Consider the following 21,643-nt stretch of genomic DNA (forward strand, 5'->3'; position numbering starts at 1 on the left):
TCACGAGTGTACCTTGAATATCGGGAATCCGGTAAAAAATTAAATTTACGACATCGCTGCGGCCGGAAAAATAATAGATTTGCAATAATAATAAAAATGCAAGAACGGGACCAACGACGACTGACGAGAATCATTAAACGTCACAGACGTGCAACCCTTCCGCAAATTGCTGCAGATTTCAATGCTGGGCCATCAACAAGTGTCAGCGTGCGAACCATTGAACGAAACATCATCGATATGGGCTTTCGGAGCCGAAGGCCCACTCGTGTACCCTTGATGACTGCACGACACAAAGCTTTACGCCTCGCCTGGGCACGACAACACCGACATTGGACTGTTGAGGACTGGAAACACGTTGCCTGGTCTGACGAGTGTCGGTTCCAATTGCTTCGAGCTGATGGACGTGTACGGGTATGGAGACAACCTCATGAATCCTTGGACCCTACATATCAACAGGGACTGTTCAAGCTGGTGGAGGCTCTGTGATGGTATGGGGCGTGTGCAGTTGGCGTGATATGGGACCCCTGATACGTTTCTGACAGGTAACAGGTACGTAAGCATCCTGTCTGATCACCTGCATCCATTCATGTCCATTGTGCATTCCGACGGACTTGGACAATTTCAGCAGGACAATGCGACACCCCACACGTCCGCTGGCCACCTAAATCCCCAGACATAAACATTATTGAACATATCTGGGATGCCTTGCAACGTGCTGTTCAGAAGAGATCTCCACCCCCTCTTACTCCTACGGATTTATGGACAGCCCTGCAGGATTCATGGCACCTACATTCAATTACCTCCAGCACTACTTCAGACATTAGTCGGGTCCATGCCACGTCGTGTTGCGGCACTTCTGTGGGCTCGCGGGTGCCCTACACGATATTAGGCAGGTGTACCAGTTTTTTTGGCTCTTCAGTGTATGTCAAGAGAGAATCATTTATCTTTCTCTCACTGTTTATCTCTAACAGTTTGTCTATAGAAGACATTTTGATATTGCAGACATTAAATGTGTAAAGATGACTGAGCTCTTATCTTCATTGATGAATCACATTTTGTCGATATCGTATTATGATAGCTTTGGATGGAAATTTTTTTTTTTCGGGTGAAAAGGAAGACCGTTGTGTGTGTGTTATCAACACTTAATACTTGAAGGGAACAAAGCTTATTCGGGTAGTACTGTTCGTCCGAACTTGGTGAATTGGTGATCCACTCTTGTAAGCATTTTGCAAGAACTTTCTGAAAATTTAAAAACATCCAAAAAAATCATGTGATTTGACCTTATATTTCTTCAAATTCAAATATGTCACGGCTTAATTGATATTAGTTTCTTAAAGTTTTATACATTTCGTGAACTTTTCCTGATTGAGTAAGAAAAAAATACGGAAATCTGTATGAGAGAGAATGAATACGATGAATGAATGAACGCCAGAATTTTGCCACTGGACTTATCCCGTTGCCGAGATCTCTTCCAGCCCAGCTTCGTGGCAGAGTCTGGAACAGGGAATGAATACCAGTATCTTACCTGGTCATATATATACAAATATTTCTCTACCTTACAAGGACAAGTAAAATATCTCAAACACAATTCACCGTTAATTGAAACTATGTTACGCTAACTTGAAAATATGTTATTTTATTTGGCCTATGTGAATTTAATATTTTGTTGTTCTCTCATAACAGCTGAGATGGGGAATTACTCAACTCTGACTTGGACTGCTCCTCGATTGACACTAAATCACAGGGAAAATTAAAATGTGGTCTAATAAACGCCAAAAGTATGGGTAATAAGAGACCAGGGCCGGACTTAGGCAGGTGCGAAGGGTGCTATCGCACCGGGCCGCTAAATTTTTGGGGTCGCAAAAGGGGATAAAAATGTTTTTATTACATTTTGACTTCAACTTCTTAGCAAAGCAATAGCTTAAAATTCAGTCCAAGATAGAGAACCTCTAAGGTTTTATGAGATAATCGGTTTTCTAGCCCGGAGAGCCCCAAATTTTCGAGTGCCTGGGGAAGCACTTGCAATTTTTTCACTGGAAAGCGGACACTTTTGTCCATATTTATTGCCAAATGGAATTTTTATATGACTACGAAGGAGTTTTACTGTCATTCTCGGGCACCAGAGTATACATGGACACCCTGGGGTATTGAAAAACCTCTGTTCAGAGGGGCCGCAATTTTTTTTCGCACCTGGCCGCAAAATACTTAAGCCCGTCCCTGTAAGAGACTTTTTAGAAACTATAATTGCTGTGGAGACTAAATCTTATAGCCATTACAGAATCTTAAGCAAATGATGTGAATGAATCCTTCTTACACATCTCTGGCTACGGTACCTTTTTCAGAAATAGATCTGGTAGGAAAGAGGGTGGCGTTTTGATTTACATGAAATGTTTGCCAGAGAGTAACGTATAAAGTAGTAATATCGAAACTACATGGATTGAGCTTGAAAACCAAATAGAATCCTATGAGTTCACTTGAGTTGGGGAGTGATGAGAGAGAAAATTTTCTAAAGAAGGGGGTGATGGAATGAAAAGTTTGGCGACACGAAACTAGGCTCTAACATGAATGACCCTGTATACAAAAAGTATTTTGAGAGAGAGACATTTCTAAGGAGGCATTCAATTCACTTAATGCAAATTGTATGCCACCGATATGAAGAACCTTATAATTCTTGAAAAAAATCACCTGATAATTCTTCTTCTTATTCTTTCATCCTTCGCAACATACAAGGTAATCAAAAATTGTTTTCTCAATTAATTAACTCTTCTCACTCAAAAACAGGATTCCTTCAGTATTCAACTAAACTGTTTACCTCAACGGTTTATCTCAGCCATCAAGTGTGGCCAAGGACAAATCATCAAAGATCTCCAAAACAAGGTATCCGACCTTTCTAATTAGACATCTCTGAATTTTTCTCTTCCCCTGTCTCCATAGTGATCGACCTAGAGAACCTCTCCCGCAGTGCCAACTTAATTTTCGTGGCATCCCAGAGGAAGCATCGGACTTTGAAATTACCTCGACTCTTGAATCAAAAATAATCAAATGCTTCGATGTATTAGACATCGAAATTTCACCTTCCGACGCAGTTCAGTTGCCACAGAACTGGCTGTAAAACGTCTACCAGTCTCACAATAATTAAATTCAATAAGTTCAAAGTTAAAACCAAAATTCTTAAAAGCGCCTTTAAATTAAAAAATATTCGTATTTCAATCTCCGAGGATTTCTCATCTAAAACACACCGACCACGTGGACAGATTTGCAGAACTTCGCAGAAATTCCGTGTTATTCCAGTATGAAAGTTAAATAATTTAATAACTTTGCCCTTATCAACAGTACTAAATACATTTGGGATCCCAACACTAATGACATTATCCTGTTTTCTCAATCTCATTCTATTACCACCCTCCCCTCATCTTCTTCCACCATCCCCTTCAGGCCCCACCCTACGCACTGCGTTCCCTCAAGTTATCATGTAGCACCTCAAAAAAAAAATCTCTTCGAAATTAGAACTATTGATACAAGAAGCAAAATAAATAAAATTCAATCCTTCGAATCCAACTTGTTAGTTCCTAATCCCAATTTTCTTGCTGTCACGAAACTTGGCTGAACAGCAATATCAGCAATTCCGAATTCTTACCATCTAATTACCTTGCCTTGCGTAAAGATAGCAATACCCATGGGGCGTTTCCCTTGTCTTTAATAGCTCCATCCCTCTTCTTGCAATTCCTTTGGACTCCAATTTTGAAATCGTCGATGCCGAATGGCGTTACTCCAACCATTCCTATTGCAATATTTTCCTTCTACTTACTCGCTTCGGATCTTCAATATTTTGTCGCAGTTGAATCAATTTTCAAAATCAATGAAGATCAAAAAATTGCTGTTTCCAATAAAATCCCGGTTCCTGATTTCTCAGTTTTTGATGGCATTTCCGATCATAAAACTCCTTTTAGAAATTTTTCCCTCCATCACACACACTCTTCCTTTAAACTCGTAGCAAAACTCAATTTTAACAAAGCCGACTTTGCCGTTTCTTTAGCCCCTGGATCAACCGAGATGTCATCCACCTGAAACGGAAAATTCGGAAAAATGTCTCCCCCTCCAAAAAAACCTCAAATTCAATAACTCCCCTTCTCTCAGAAATAAGATCTCAGAATCTACACGTAATCTTAAAGACCTCATCTTTCACCAAAAAAAAAAAAAAAATTACCTTTATATATAGGGTGATTCAAAACTCAACGTACAAACTTTCAGGGGAGGTAGAAAACACAAAAACAAAACAGAATCACATAGAAATGTATGACCGGAAACCTCATCCCGATCAGCTGGAGAATAAACGAAGATGCAGAATTGACAAGCCGATAATGGATGGAAAACTATTTATTTAGCGATACTTACACACTATAATTTATACACGAGGACAGTACGTGTGCACGTTAAGTTTCACAACAAGTGCTCAAAGTTCTTACTATCCGCGTCGCAAGAATCTCTGTCGCAACTTCAAACGTCCACGAAATGCCGGGTATTTTTGAAAGGGTTGGACAATCAATGCGTCGCCGTTGTGAAGCGTGCATAGCTGTGGATGGTAAAAACTTTGAGCGCTTGTTGTGAAACTTAACGTGTACACGTACTGTCCTCGTGTATAAATTATGGTGTGTAAAGTACAGCTAAATAAAGAGTTTTTCCATCCATTATTGGTTTGTCATTTCTGCATCTTCGTTTATCCTAGAGCTGATCAGGTTGGGGTTTCCGGTCATACATTCCTATGTGATTCTGTTTTGTTTTTGTGTTTTCTACCTTCCCTAAGTTTGTACGTTGAGTTTTGAATCACCCTATATTTAAACTAAATCCTTGTCTAATTATCTGTGAGAGAATTAGTCCAAAAAATTTTGGAATTTTCTTCGGCCACACACACAAAATCAGCCGGTCTTTCATCTCTTAAAATTGCTAACACTGACCTAACTTCCCACCTTCATATCGCCAGAGTTTAATCGGGCTTTCTCCTGTTTTTTACTCTGACCTAACTCTCTCTCAATACTCCTTTTTTGGTTCATTATACAACTCCAGTCCTGTTTTCTTCTCTAAAGTAGGCCTTTTGAATCTTTTATTTGATCATTTAATCATTTTTGATCATTTTAAAATGAATCTTTTAAAAAAATTGAAATCTTATTCTACTGATCTCTATGCAATCCAAAATCATGTTCTCAAATTTTGCGCAGATGAAATTTCTTGATATGTATCTACTAATTATTTTCAACGTCTTATTAAATGCATATAATTTGCCATTTTGACTGGAAAATTAATAAAATAATACCCATTCATAAATCAGGTTCTCTTTCGCATCCCCTTAATTTCAAACTAGTCGAAATCACCTGTACATGCTGCAAGCTTTTTAACACATAGTTGCCAAACAAATCCGCTCACACCCCTTGATTCGATAAACATTTTTTCCCTAACCAGCACGGCTTTAGATCACCATTATCTGTACCCACCCAATCAGCTTTTTCATACACTATTTATCTAGCAATATTGACAAAACCTGCAACCATATAATTTTCTTGAATTTTTCTAAAGCTTTTTACAGGGTGCCCCATAATAAGTTTCTACTTAAACTCTAAAAGCCTTAGACCATGTATTTATTCAGCTGCTTAAATGGGTGGAAGCCTTCCTCATTAACCGCAGTCAGTTTGTATTCTTCAAGACCCAGAATTCTCCATACCTCCAGGTTAAGGGGACACAGGACTGTTGAAGGACAAAAAAAAAATTGTGTTTTTTACAGATGTGTGGTGTTACAGATCACCATGAGCATTTTGGTACATCAATTTTATATCAAAAATTAAGTCAGAAAATTGTGGCTCCAACAATAGGTATTGCTTATAAATTTAAAAACACAAAGCAAGGTTCGGGCGAATTCTTCGAAGCTGACATAAGTGAAAACGAAAGTTTTATCAGCAGCGATACCGAACAAGTTTTCGCCAGCCCACCTAATTTACTATGTAAAGTTATTGATGGGCAAAACAAGTTCTTGATGGAAACGATTCAAATAACAAATAATAGCTTTCGATTTCACGTTCGAGCTCGTACGGCATCAAGCAAGTCCTGAAAATGTGTTGCCGAGAATTTCTGGCTTATTACTTTGTTTCACTTCTCACAGTAAAAAAATTGTTTGCGGTCAGTGACTGACAGACCATTTATATGTTTGAGAATCAAATAAATCAGAAAGCGATATCACATGATTATTAGAATGATAATTATAGTAGTAGGATCATTCAGTTATTTTCTTCCAAAAAACTTCCTTCATCAAATGCATGTGATGGTTATAGAATGGGACACATTAAAAGTTTTTACATACAATTCTGTATACATTACAGACAAGATGCTACAAATTTTGTATGTTTTTATTTATTTATTTGTGACACAAAATAAAGTGTTCCGGACTCTGCCACGAAGCTAGGCTGGAAGAGATTTCGGCAACGGAATAAGTCCAGTGGCAAAGTTCTATCGTTCATTCATCATTCAGACGAGATGCTACAAAACAGGAAGACTGGTATTGCAAACAGACGCTCCACTGTTTTCTTCATTTGAATATACATACATCAATGTGCATGCATCAATAATTTAGCTAATATTCCAGAAAAGCCAGTAGTGACCAATTCATTATCAGTCCATTTTACATTCTGTACGTTATATATATTATATACAGTATTTTATTATATATATTTTATAATATTCTGTACATAAATTTTCTGTAAACACATGATTGTATTTAGTCAATACTAAGATATCTTGCATAAGTCAGCAGCTGTTTGGACGAGTGTCATTTTGAGACATAAATCTTCTACTTTAGCATGAGGCTTATTTTTCTTCAGTGTCTGGATGCTTAAAAAAGATATAGAGTGTTGTGTATATATACTATGTTGTGTAGTACATCCTGGTAGAGTGGTAAAAGTCAAGACTAGCACATGTTTACTTTGGGAAGAGAATGAATAGCTGAGAGGAGGTGTTACTTTTTTTTTGGAACAGATCTAAAGGGTATGTGGTTTGTTGTGTCTAAAACTGACATTGTACGTTGCTGTATCATGCCGTCCCCCCCCCCCTCGTGTTTTGCGCGTTTTGTAATTCTAAAAACTAAAAGTAAGATTTCCGTATGAAAAGACACACGTGGCTTTTCCGGTCTAGACGGATAGTGAAGAAGCATATGCCATCATAAATCACAGCAAGGAAAATATATCGTGGGATTGAAGTAAAAATATGCTATCATACAGTATACTCTTCCCTCAGACTTGATCATTTTGCGGTCTAATGCCAAAACAGTTTTACGACGTTCTATAGTATGTATGTGCATGCCACCCCCACCATACAAGAGTTGTTAAAAGGGTAAGGGTCTAGCCTAGAGGTTTGGGATTAAATTATTTTCCCTTTCTATATGAATCTACCGAAATGAATTTAGGGGACCCAATAGAAGTTTTGGTTTGAAGGTCCATCAAAAGCCCTTGACGAGCAAACTTCCCTTCAGACTTTGATGAGTTTTTAAAATTATTTCAAATATGGGTGCTGTTCATACTGTGTGATTCACACCTCTCTCTTCCTCATTTTCCGCTCATGCTCGAAAGGGAAGGGAAATAAGCAGCTCCTGTAGTGGCCATCGGTCAAAGGTCTACTTGGAAACGCCCACGAACGGAAGAAGTGGACCATGGTCACCATCATCGTCCACTCAGCTGCCCCTATAATCAGATTTGGTGCTATGATTTTCGAGAGAAACCATAGAAATTTATAAGCAGGTGCTTTCAGCTGATTAGGGGCCCAGAATATAATTTTGCCCGAGGGACTATGGGCTTATAATACAGTCCTGGTGGATGTCCTGCATGCAGAGCCATCTTAATGTATGGGCCTACCAGATAGAAAGGTGGATAAGGGCCTCTTGTGTTAACGAAACCATATGAAAAACAAAATAATTTGTACACTTCATATAGAGGGAAGGCGTGGTCCAGGACATGGCCTAGCCACGGTTGAAGGCTCACCCGAGCCAATAAGCCGAAGATGGAAGACGTGGGCCACGCCGGAGGGCTCACCAGAGCCAAAAAGTCAAAGAGGGAAGACGTGTTCCAGGACCTGACGCCTGGCCACAGAAAACAATAAAGGGCTCGCTAGAGCTACAAAGACATTATAAGAGCTCATTGACATAAATTTTGTATAATAGAAATTTTTAAATATGTATATACCTTTCTTTTTTTTAATAATGTGTTTATATTCATGTACTGTATTTTATATGCATAATAAAGTACCCAACACGTCCAGCTCCCTCATCCGGGGCAATGGCTAAAATTGACAATGGTCGATAGAGCCTGAGCGGTGCACGGTATGAAATGAAAATGAAAACACTTCATATAAGATTTTGAATCGAGGTGGCTGGTGATTAAAGCTTGGTAGGATCCCCTGAAAGAATCTCTCTGCCCGAGGGCTCATGGTACCGCTAGGGGCATGGCTCTCACATAGCTGATAGGGCTCTAGACTGGGGTGGGAGCAAAAACGTCAAACATTTATGACAATCAATGCAATATAAGTAGCTAGCACACAAAAAATATGAGTCTGGCATTCTATCAAAAATCAAGCCGCCCCCCCCTCAAGGATGTGGGGGGGGGGGGGGGTCATGGCTTCGTATTCATAAATGCGCTTGTCAAAAGGCGTGAGGCGCTTACTTTTTGTATGATCCATCTATAGATTGATAAAATTTCAAGTTTTGGCTTTGTTAAGCAGTTATGGTCGAAATGTAATACGTAATAATTGTGTTAAAATATAGTTTTACGGCCCCTAATAGTTAAAGTTCCGGTACAATCGCATTTTGCGCTCCTTCTAAAGTCGGGCCCTGCTTCCTCCATCCCTTTTTATAACTGTATTGTTCTATTGTAAATGAATTTCTATTATTTAATCGCAAAAATCGAGTCGGAAGACTCAATATGCGTAATGTTAGAGAAACGGAGAAAAAATATGTTGGAATGTGTTTTTTTTATGCGTGTGTTTGTGTTTTGTTAAAGCCTTATATAAATACAAGTCTAAACTAAGATGGGAATAACACCAAGTTCAATTATAAAAATATCAATATTTGGTTGTTGATTTAGGTTTTGATATATGCAAATATACTATTTGTATCAATATTTTGGTGTGTGCACTTCTAGGAAACAGTGTTATTAGGTAATAACCAAATAAATACAATGACACCTGTACAAAATGAAACGTCAAGAGACTGAAATATTATTCCATTTTGAACATTTTTCAATTTTATAAAGGTAGCACATGAAAACACAAATCATCGGTGGGGCTATCTTTTGATTTCGTTCGACAGGTTTCCGTATTACACAGTGTCTGTCTAAGGGTACGAACATAGTGCACGCTGGTTCCCGATTGTATGAGTCGGCGCCGTTGAGATACACTGTTGGGAAACACAGGCCTATACAGCAGTGAAGGATGAACAAAGAACATTGAATGCAATGACATTAGAACCTTGATAAAAACTGCTGATTTTCGTTCTAATATTAAACATCACTTATATTCTAAATATCAAATATTAATTTTTATTTCAATATCAAACATTATTTTTTATTTCAATATCAAATATTAATTTCTATTGCAATGTCACACCTTTTTTTTCTTTTAATACTAAACCTTGCAAAATCAATTCGAAGTAGCTCTATTTATCTTAGAAATGCAGTACCATTAAAATTAATGCTCCAGCCACTGGTGGTTCTTGAATTTTTTTGTACAAAATCGTGGGATATTTTATCCGCTATGTATATAGAACGCGATAATAACGTAGCCATTTAAATTGTATATACAGTAATGCGTGGAAATATTCGCCTTGCCCCGGGCAAGACGGCTAATAAATAAGAAATCAGTGAAATTATAAAAATGATAAATTACTGACCTGAAAATCTTTCTATGTGCATAATGCTTTCATATGCACATAGAATATATAATGCGTTTATCATGTTCAATTAAACACATCTAATTAATTTCCAGAAGTAAATTTTTTAGAGAAATTTTGTTTAATGATCAGAGTTTATATGATGTTTGTCAATTACCGCTTACACATGGGCTATTACCCGAATTAATTCTAAGATGAGAAATTAGCCTGTACGTTCATTCTTTTTATTGGGAAGGAAAAAGATTTCTACTTCGTGATGTATTTTCTATGAACTATTTTTCGTTCCCAAAAAATATGTCACGTGACTAATTTCGACGAAAGTGGGAGATAAATATCTATGGATCTTTCCTTAAAACCGATTTTCGGAAAAGTTTTATTGTATTAATTACTTATTTGAAATTCCCATCGTTTTACCAGATTCGTAACTATCACGAGATTTCGATTTTGTCAAAAATATTCAGACATGAATCGACGTTCAATTCACACAATTCGCGATGAGTATGATAAACATAAATATTTTGAAAATAAACAAAAAAATATAACACCCAACATTCAATGATAATCCCGATCTGAATAAAAACAAAAATAGATGAAAAACAATTTTATCAATTATTTTTGTATCCCGGTAAACATCAATTTTTCAAATCCGAATAAATTTCATGTGCTTCCACAGAAAATTCGTATAAGAGTTCAAACCGACGAAGGAACTGTCGCCTGATTTTAGGAGCACAGTCGTTTGGTCAGTCAATTAATTAATTACAACTCGAAATATCCCTTGTTTTTCAAGTGTTTCTTTTTCAACGAAAAACTCCATTTCAGTGGAAATATTAATATAATTAATGAGATTTAAATGCGAATTTTGATTTGTGCGACGGTTTTCCAACTAAAATGTTTACGTCGACCACAAAAAAACGTAAGTATTCATATTTTCACATTGGACGAAGCATATTAACCCTCTATGGTCTAGTGCAGCGGTTCTCAACCTTTATCGACTCGTAGAGCTCTTTTTAGTTTATAATTTCTATGGTAGAGCCCCGAAGGCTCCTCTCTTTTAATTATTTATCAAATTTACTGATTTATTTTATTTTCTACGAGTGGCCACGAAGCGTCTGGGAAGTGCACACGAAGTACCGGTTGGGACCCGCTGGTTTAGTGTATATTTAAATATACAAGTTTCTTTTCTCAATTTTTTTTAGATATTTTAGAAAGTATATCTTTTACTGTCACTTCAGTATTAAAAAAAAATACAGCTATATACGTACAATATTTTTTCATCTAGAAAGTGTTGATTCCTTGTCAGTGTCATTTTTCGAGAGCCGCTGAAATTTTACGTGTTCAGAGAATTGTAAGATTGCACCGAATTGGGAATAAAACTCAAAGTAAAAGCTATTAAACTTTAAATTAAAGATAAACAAGATTTTCTATTTATAGATAACGTAAAAAAATTTAGATACTGTATGTTTTACCCATACAATTGACCATTGAATTTAATTTAAAAAATCCACTCTAATAAATGATATTGCCGTTTTCGTGTATTGTTTCAATTAAAAATATGATAACAGCACGCATCTACATCCATTTTTATAAAAAAGAACTTTTCGATGTGTTTTTTGTGAATAATATTTTCCTATAAATGATGTAAAATCACTATAATAAACTCCAAATATTTTCGACAGTCATTTTTGATTCGACATTATTCCAGAAATAAGTAATTATCGATTCCAATATCGATATAAAATTTTCAGTGGAGACTGTAAATTATAGAGCGTAATTATGATAAACTCACCTTCGCCATCAAAAGCGTAGGCATTTTCGAGAGTGTGTGTGTGTCTCTCTCTGCGGCGAATTCCGGAACCCATTCCAATACACAACAACGAGCTGCACTGGATACACACACACCTGATTCACACACACAGCTTGGGCAAGGTCATTCAGTTAAGGGTGGGAGTGGATACCAGGACAACACACACTTCTTTTTTTCCTTTCACTGTTGTACACACTGTACCCATTTCATGAGGGAGAAGGGTATCGAGTCCAGTCCAATCATTAACCACGTCTTTTCCCCTTATTTTCGAGCTTTAATAAAAAAGAAAAAAAAGAAAGGAATAAATATAAATAAAAAATAACAATATAATAAAATCGAGAAGACAAGGGAAAAGAAAAAGAGCAACGGTGTGTGTGTGTGTGTTGCCTTCTATACTACAGCAGCACCAGTGATTACGTCACGGACCTAAAATTAAAAACATGATGTCATCACCAGCCAATCAGATTTAAGAAGGGCGCGAGCGGGACGATGATGTCATCGCCGGCCAATGTCTGATCGTGACGTTGGTGGTGGAGGGGAGGAGTTCTCTTTTTTTTTTTAGTGTGTTTTTAAATTTTCTTCGAATTTTTGGAATGGCGTGTTGAGCAGGTAATAAATAGAAGAGACAAGAACTCTGAGCGAGCATTTAATATTCATCTCTTTTTCGTACATATTATTTCAAACTGAAAACGAAAATCATTTTCCTGTAATTACGACACACTTCCGCATCCCCCATAACCGTATCTTATAGAAAATGGCGTTTATCCAGGGCCGCCCTTATCAGACGTGGGGCCCGATGCGAAAGTAGTTTCGGGTCCCCCTCGGACCCGATTTTATATTTTATTGTGGGGGAGAGGAATCGGCTAGCACAGAATACATAGGAATGGTGAAAAATATCTACTCGCCAATACAAATTCAGATTCAATGAAAAAGAAAAAAATCCCAGAACTGATGAAAGAAAAAACCCAAGAATTGAGAGAAAGAGAGACGAAAATTCGGAATTAACGACAGATAAAATCACAATTAATGAGAAATTTAATCAGAGCTGATGAGAAAAAACCCCAGAATTGATGAAAATTCAGAATTAATGAGAGAAAAATCGCAGAATGGGTGAAAATTCAGAATTAATGAGAGAAAAATCACAGAATGGGTGAAAATTCAGAATTAATGAGAGATAATGAGAGATGAAGAAAATTCAGAATTAAAAAGAAATAAAATCACAGAATTGATGAAAATTCAGAATTAACAAGAGATAAAATCACAGAATTGATGAAAATTCAGAATTAACAAGAGATAAAATCGCAGAATTAATGAAAGAAATAGTTCCAGAATTAATTAAATAAATAGTTCCAGAATTAATTAAATAAATAGTTCCAGAATTAATTAAATAAATAATTCCAAATTCATTAAAGAAATTATTCCAGAATCGATTAAACAAATAATTCAGAATTGATGAAAGGAATAATTCAAAATTCATGAAAGAAATAATTCAAAATCGATGAAAGAAATAATTCCAGAATTCATGAAAATTCCAGAATCAAATCAGTTGTAGGTAAAGCTGTATCAAAGTTTAATACAGCTTTGGTTGTAGGTCAGACACTTTGTTTACTACAAAAAATGTATTTGATAATACGTATATTTTTTCACTCCCCCTTCTATTATCGTAAGTGTCGGGGCCCTCCAAACTGGGCGGCTCGGTGAAACCGCACCTGTCGTACACTCCCTAAGACTCTGCGTTTACCAAATAGATAGACCCAGACAGGGCCGCCCTTACCAGACGCGTTGCGAAAATAACAGTGGGGCCAGAGGTGTCTTAATAATTTCGGGGCTCCAGCCGCGATTTTAATTAGTATATGTATTCTGCGGGAGGGGGAAATCGGCATCCAAAAACGCATACGTTATTACAAAATATAGTGAAATGCTGAAAAAATATCCATGCAAAAAATATAGACAATTAAATTCAAATTAACAAAAAAAATAAATAAATGAAAATTTCGAATTGAAGAAAATTTTAAATTGATAAGAGATAATTCCAGAATCGATGAAAATTCAGAATAAATGAAAGAAATAATTCCATGACTGATGAAAATTCAGAATAAATAAAAGAAATTATTCTACAATTGTTGAAAATTGGGAATTCCCCAGAATTGATGACAAGAATTCCAGAACTGTGTGATTAAAATTCAGAATTCGAGAATTCATGCTAATTCAAAATTTAAAGAAATAATTCCAACGAAAATGCAGATTTCCAGAATTATTTCTTCCCAAATGAAAATGCAGAAACTGGTAGAAATTCAAGAATCTAGAATGGATGAAAACTGAGAATTTATGAAAGAAATAATTCAATAATTAATAGAAATTAAGAATTTAGGAAAGAAATTATCATTACCGTAAGTGCCCCAAACTGTGGAGCCTGCTGCGACAGCACCTTACACACCCACCTAAGGGCGGCGCGCGTTTTTGACCGACTTCCTTTTTTAGCCGGATTTCGCACCAGATTACCTGTCCGATATATTTTCAGGATCTCGCACCTGACTACCTGTAGACCGTGTTTATTTTCAAAATGGCAGTTGGTCTTATTTATTTGGAAAATAACTATTTCAGTACCCTATCGGGATTCGAACCTATGACAACTGATAAAGTCTTCCGTCCTCCAGGTTAGTGTGCTAACCACTGAACCAAATAGACTTGCTAGCCAGCTGCCTTATGAAATAAGTATATAAAAATAATAAAACGTAGAACGTTTAAGGAATTGTATCAAAAAACGTCGCTCCTAATTTTGATGTGCCTATGATCGACGATTGTCCACGGAGTTATTGGTGAAAAGGGCGAATATTGTGAACCATATCTACTGTTTTTCAATTATTTTCCACAAATCTTTTTTTAAATAAATTTTTAAAAATTTTCTCAAGATGGTCGATCACGTGACCCACGTTGATGACGATACTAGATGGCAGCACTACCGATATTTAATTCCCGTAAAAATTATTCACTATGTCGTTATATAAAAAATTTTATCAAATGTCGTCTCGATTTTCTCTTTGGACATGAAGTTGTATTAGAAATGAATTTAAAAGAGAAAACATTAAGTCGCCAAATTACGGCGAAAATGTCAATTTTGGCACTAAACTAAGATTTTTCTCTAGCTTTTTTCAATCCTCAAGTTTGAAAAGATATAGTTCGTTTGTGGTTGATGATGATGCTACTTAACCACTAGTGTTCAAATTATGCTCCTTCGAGAAGAGTCTTTCTATAAAAAAATATCCAAATTAATCAAACATGATCCAAAAAAACACGCTCACTTTCCAAGCGTTATTATTTTTACCCATCGTCTTTGGATCTTGAAGAGATTAGATATCAAAAACATGCACACAAAAAAACACACACAAGTTTTCATTGTCAACATTTCTATATTTCCTTCCATAACGAAACGAGATTTGTAACTACACCCTTAAAAAGCTTATTCTTTAGACATCACTTCTTATACCACATAAATAAGAAAGATATTGTGTCTTCCCGCACTTTATTATTTTATTTCTATTTTAGTTTTCATTATGTCACTTTATTCATGGCTTTTATTTTATTTTTTATTCACTTCAAACACTTAAAAATTTATTTATTTCACTTTATTTTATTTTATCCAACTTATTCTATATTTAATTATTCAAACTTTTATTCAAAATTTTAATATTTTCTTTATTTTATTATCTTTTTCATTTCGTTTATTTTTTAATCATTCAAAATTTTATTTTTTAATGTTTCATCGTTTATCTATTTGATTTTTATTATCTTTGTGTCAACATTTTATTTCCTTTATGTTTTTATCGTTACTATTCATCTATATATCGTTTTTTCATTATCTTTGTTATTTTATTTGTGTTATATATGTAATCATTCGATTTTTATTTACTTAAAATTGTTTATTTTGTCGTTTGAAGATTTTACATTTCTTAAGTAATATATATTTTTTTGTTAAATTAAAATGTCATGTGAATAAATTTCACGCGTAGTTCAAAAAATGAGACAGACTACAAATTTATTCAGTTCAAATATTTATTCATATCAAGATATCGATAGCATGCTCGATAAGTTTATACATTTGTCTGGAATTTAAATTAATTCCTTTTATCGTCGGTGTGTTATTGACAAAAACACGAATGTCATAAATTGTATTACATTTCGTGAAAAAAACACCATCACCAAGAGGTTGGGAACGAGAACAGTTTCCTCTAAATTTGAAGCTGGGGTCGTCGTACACATTCAATGCAAGGCTAGATAACGTGATAATCACGGACACAACGATGATCCCGATCAAGGCTTTCCCGGTCTCTTCAAGGCTAAAAAATTTTCTCTGGGCCGTCACAGCGCTATCCTTTGGCACGTCTTGCATAACTCTGTACTTATCACGATCTCCACTGGAAGTGGCAAATGCTAGCGGGATTTCAGCAATTAATATGCTTCGTTATGAAAAATCGACGTGGTCTTTCTAGTGTCAAACTGTATTTACGTTGAATTGGGTGTGAAAACCGTGTCTCTGACATGTCTCAATGAATAAAATTTTCATAACTTAAGAAAATATTCATTTCCTGCCGTTTTATGAAATATCAATGTTTCTTGCATTTCTGCTGAAAATATTTCTAATGTTTATCAATCCGGGAGGTTACTTCGGCTTACGTACTATAAAATATTATATCTGTATGTTTATTCAAGTTTTTTTTCATGAATTTTATGTTCCTTAGCAGACATTGTTACCACGAGAGGCATGTTTTTTCGAATAGTGATGAGAATAAGAAAAGGCTAAAAATAAACTACGGTATCCGATATGACTGGTGTCAACTAAAGAGTGGACACGACATTTTAACTTTTATTCTTTCTCGCACCAATTTTCTCAGAAGCATGTGTGTATTCAATAAAATAATAATACTTTTATAAAAAAAAAGGGATAAATAACATGAAAAAATGTTAAAACTCATAAAAATGATAAAAATGTTAAAACTCATAAAAATGATAAAAATGTTAAAACTCATAAAAATGATAAAAATGTTAAAACTCATAAAAATGATAAAAATGTTAAAACTCATAAAAATGATAAAAATGTTAAAACTCATAAAAATGATAAAAATGTTAAAACTCATAAAAATGATAAAAATGTTAAAACTCATAAAAATGATAAAAATGTTAAAACTCAGAAAAATGATAAAAATTTTAAAACTCAGAAAAATCATAAAAATGTTAAAACTCATAAAAATGATTCAAAAAAAAAATCCACAAGGAATTTTTAGCCAGCAAGACTTCAGAATGAAAGTCCTTTTTTACTGTTTCTAAATCGCATGTTATATCGTGACTTAGAACGTGACCTACGTGAGTGACACTTATTACTTTCAAAGGGCACGCTTAGAATGACCAACTGATCACATTATTCCTCCCTAACTATTCAGTGTGAATCCATTGTTTCTTTCATAAAAGTTCCTCACAGTGAATGCTTTCCAAAAACAGTTTTTGGTTTCCAATCTTTAATTCCGACATATTCAATTTCTCGAGATGAACGAATTCTCAGCTGTTTTCTCTCATTCTCACTCACTCACTCTCTCTCTCACACACACACACACACAAAATTTACTATCTTTTACTAATTTTAACATATTCTATTTCAAATGAAATTAAATTTATTATTTTTATACATACAGAAAAAAATGGAATTATGAGAAACATATATACCATCTAGAGAAAAATGCCTGTACCGACGATTAAAAAAATTACATTGTTATTAAGGGATAAATAAAATATTTACAAAATGAACAAAAAAATATAAAAAAACACAAGACAAAATTACTGATGTCAAATAAAAAATAAGCACAGAAAAAACACATACAAACACAATATACAAGGGAAATTTCTTAATTTATGATGAAAAATGCAAAAGAAACACTACAATTTTACGTTCACATAAAATTCCAAGATTTAACGAAATGAAATGATTTTTTCAGCTGTTGTCGTAAAGTACTCCGGATATCAATCACACTATAAAACGAAATGGGTTTTTTATATATATATATAAGTTATTCTTCTTAGATTATTTTCACAAATTCAACAAAATGGGATACATGTCGTTCTTTTATTTTTTCATAGATTTTCACAGTGCTTTCAAAGGATTCAACCTAAACTTTGCGCTAGTCAACTAGTTGATTTGTTCTCCCACTCCCCAAACAAGAGCGACAATAGAAAAGGTAGTATGGATACAGATGATTGCAATATCAAAGATGGATAGACGAAACAAATACAGAGATGTTTGGTTTATGGTGTATGGATGAGATGAATGATGGTTTTTCAAAACTGAATTGTTCAAATGGATAAAGTATTCACGTAATTTTCGAATGATGTTCAATATGATGACACTTGATAAACCTCTTTTATTATTTCAATGCATTAATTCATTTTGACATATTTCCTTTGATTTCGTGATTTTTCCCCTTTTCAAATTACCTATTTTTGATTTAAAAAAAAGACACAGCTGTATCATTTTCATCAACTTTTTTAACAGAAAATAATTTAATTACCGTGAGCTAATAAAATATGAATTTGATTATTTTACTCTTCATATGCTCATTCGAACTTTTCCTTGGACTCATCATTCGCGACGTTTCAAAGAATTATTTTCCGATAAAACTTGCATTTTCGATGAAAAGATTATTCGTCGAGGTTTCTTCCTGCTATCTTTCTATTGTTTATTAACATATTGCCACGAAGATACTCCAGCTTTAATGTTATAAATTATTATCTCTGTATATTTCTTCGTGTTTTTTCATGAATTTTACGAGTCTCAGCAAAATTACATCGGTACTTGATAACTCTCATATCGAATTGTTGAACATCAACGAGATCACGAAACCCCCATACCACATTAAATACTCAATATTTCTCACCCATATGAGCGTTAATGCTGAGAGTAATACTTTGATTTAGACAAAATTCATCACTTTAAATTCACTTTGAACGTATACGCCTGATAAAAAAAATTTATTACCCATACCAGACTGTTGAAAAAGACGATTAGGTCAACAAAATTTGGGCGTTCACTCTTAACTTCGAGAACTTTGATGTTCTATATTATGACACAATCTTGACTAATCGATGGGTTTGTAATCCAAGAATGTCGTTCAGAACGGGTACAAATTTAGGTGAAAAGACGGCATATATCATCAATCCTCAATCACTGGCCGACTGTGCTCTAGAAGGTCAAATCCGAAGTGAAAGGGCAAAAAAAAAAAAAATTGGAAAAATTATTTGTGCCCGCTGTAGGAGGGGCGCCAAGTCTGAGGTAGACAGGGCGGAAAAAAGTTAGGGGAAATGATTTCTGCCCCCTCTAGTAGGAGCGCCAAATTCAGCGTAAAAGGGTGAAAGAAATTACAGAAAATTATTTCTGCTCGCTTTAGGAAGGTCGTTATATCCGAAGTGGAAACACAAAAGAAAAAAAAAATTAGGAAAACTTATTTGTGCCCTCTCTAGGAGGGGTGTTAAGTTCGAGGTGAAAGGGCGAAAAAATAGGAAAATGATTTCTGTCCGCTCTAGGAGGAGCACCAAATCCAAGATAAAAGGCCAAAAGAAATTCGACATGATATGTTATGACATAAAACATCACTGTTCCTTTGAACGCATCAAAACAAAGCGATTGAAACAAAAGTTTTTTTTTAATTGGGGAACTCAGGGGGCCCAAATATAGGTCCCACTCGGGTAGAGATTTTATCTAGAGCCGCCCCTGAGTGCAACGTACAGTATGTGTGTGAGGAAAATTTTAACAAACTGTACATATACACAACTGAACATCTTTTCGGAGTCTCTGATGGATCTTGTTCCAGATACCTGGTGAGTAATGGTAAAGTCTCTTATGAGGCTCCTAGACAGTATCTCTCTCTGTCTAGGAGGCCTTGGTAAGATGTGGTCACAACGGGACTCTAATAAAAGCACATCATTTCCTTTCAAGAAACTAATGCGGAACCGACCGACTTTCAAGAAGGGCCGAAAATCTCAATATAAATTCGATCGAAATGAAAATCTGGTGATCCCAGTGAAATTTTCGTAGATGAGACGCAGTGGTTTATCCACACTAAAGCCCCTTCAAAGTTAAGACTTCTCATGCAACTTCGACCCACAATAATAAATTCATTTCCGACGTTTTGTTTTTATTTCAACGTAATTTTTTTTAAACGTATAATCTACGGACTATACGCAACAGAGTAGGTAGGTTAATTGGAATTTCCATGGAAATACGGAAATAAAGTAGTGTACTACATTATATATTCAAAACAAGGAGGGGGGCAGCGGCAAATCCATTTCGTACAAGAGAAATTTCGGATATGTATCTTCGTATATTTGAAATGAAGTTTTTAGAAGCTGCTGAAATATATAGAATTAAATGTATGTTGCGGTAGATGCGTTGAATCGGTAAAGCATATCGGTAATGCATAATCACCAATCGTCTCGGTAAATATGATAAATTTCGGTACATTTATCACTTTTACCGGCTGAGGAAAAAAAGGCACCATGTATAGTCCGCTGCGGTATATAACCCACATGAGAAAATTTCATTTATCAATATAAAATATAAAGGATTATGCATAACCCTTTTAGACCCTGTATGCACAAACGTGCGGGTTGCTTCTTTTTCACTTTACATGTTCTATTTTTAACCTCAGGGATGTTCAGCCCAAACTTCAAGAATTATGCATTATCGTTGAAATTAAAGCTGAAGTTCCTGAGGTTAAAAAAAACCTACAGAGAAAAACTCCTTCCCAGTGCCGTCTTAACGCATGGACTCACCCGGGTGCGGCCCGAAAGCCTCAAGAGTAGAGGGGGGGCCTCACGAAAATTAGATCTAGTTAAAATTTTCTAGAATTTACTGGGTAGGGCCTCAGAAAAACCACTTGGCCCCTTGATGCTCTTATGACGGCCCTGCCCCTTTCCCAGGGCCGTAGCGTGCTTTTTCGGGGGCAGTCTTTTCTTGGAGTCTCCTTAAAATGGTTATACTCAGAAAAAGGAGGATTTGCAAGCCCCCAATTCGGCTCGTTGCACCGCCCAAGTTGCCTCAGAATAGTTACGGGCCTGCCCAAGTTGCAGGGCTCGGTGCTTTAGCTGGTGTTTGCCTGCCCTTTCTGTTTCTTAGTATTGGGTCTGAAAGGGATAATTTTAAATGAAGTTTATGAGTTTTATAAATATGAAGGAAATCATACGGAAATATCACTTTAATTTAACCACTTTTATTATCATCTTAGCTAGTACGTGATGCGTGCACTGTGTGCACCAATTTTACCATAAAACTCAATTAAAATAAGTATGAAGGAGATAGTTCCTTTGTGATGAGTATCCTGCATAAATGTGTGGGACGTTTTGCTTTTTTAATGTTTTTAAATCTCTCAGTTAAACCAAACATGTTGGGTTTTTATGCTTGTTTACAAGTTAAATAGCAGTAATCCCATTCTAGAAGAAGTTTTCCGACTTCTTCGTCCCTTAATATCTAACCAAGAGGTAGGGGGCAATCATCACATCAAGAGTCTGATAATATGGTAAAATGAATCTGTCCCGTATTTTACGGGACAGTAATGACTAGCAAAGAATGCTTCCTCTGACACATCACTCCGGATTCGCACCTGGGGGGGGGGGGCACTGACTACTGTTTTTGCACCGGGCGCCACTAGGTTTAAGACTGGCCCTGAATGGCATCTTACTTGGTGCGTAAAAAACGGGAGAAACCTTTGGATAGTTTGTGGGCACTTGAAGTAACATTCCCCACCCCATTGATAAGCGCCCTGCAGAGCCACTTTAGTGATCTCTAAATGTTTCGCGGATCCATGTGAACTGGAAATGTGTCCGGGCCGCTCAAGTGTTCTGGAATTGTACCACGGGACACTTCAGCGATCTGTAAA

General features: G+C 35.6%; 1 protein-coding gene across 2 annotated transcripts in view; it reads right to left on the reverse strand.

Moving 5' to 3' along the window:
- LOC149074664 (uncharacterized) overlaps nt 1-12,111 on the reverse strand; it is a 151,226-nt gene extending 139,115 nt beyond the window's left edge. For both annotated transcript variants that reach the window (XM_089247100.1, XM_089247101.1), the window contains exon 1: nt 11,706-12,111. In XM_089247100.1, the coding sequence (XP_089103226.1) occupies nt 11,706-11,729 (24 nt within the window). In that variant the 5' untranslated portion in view covers nt 11,730-12,111. The remainder of the gene's footprint in view (nt 1-11,705) is intronic.
- Between the last annotated feature and the right edge of the window lie 9,532 nt (nt 12,112-21,643).

Source organism: Pholcus phalangioides, unplaced genomic scaffold (assembly GCF_987345545.1).
Source record: "Pholcus phalangioides strain wild (caught in Gottingen) unplaced genomic scaffold, Ppha-v1.0 ptg000017l_1, whole genome shotgun sequence".
NCBI lineage: Eukaryota > Metazoa > Arthropoda > Arachnida > Araneae > Pholcidae > Pholcus > Pholcus phalangioides.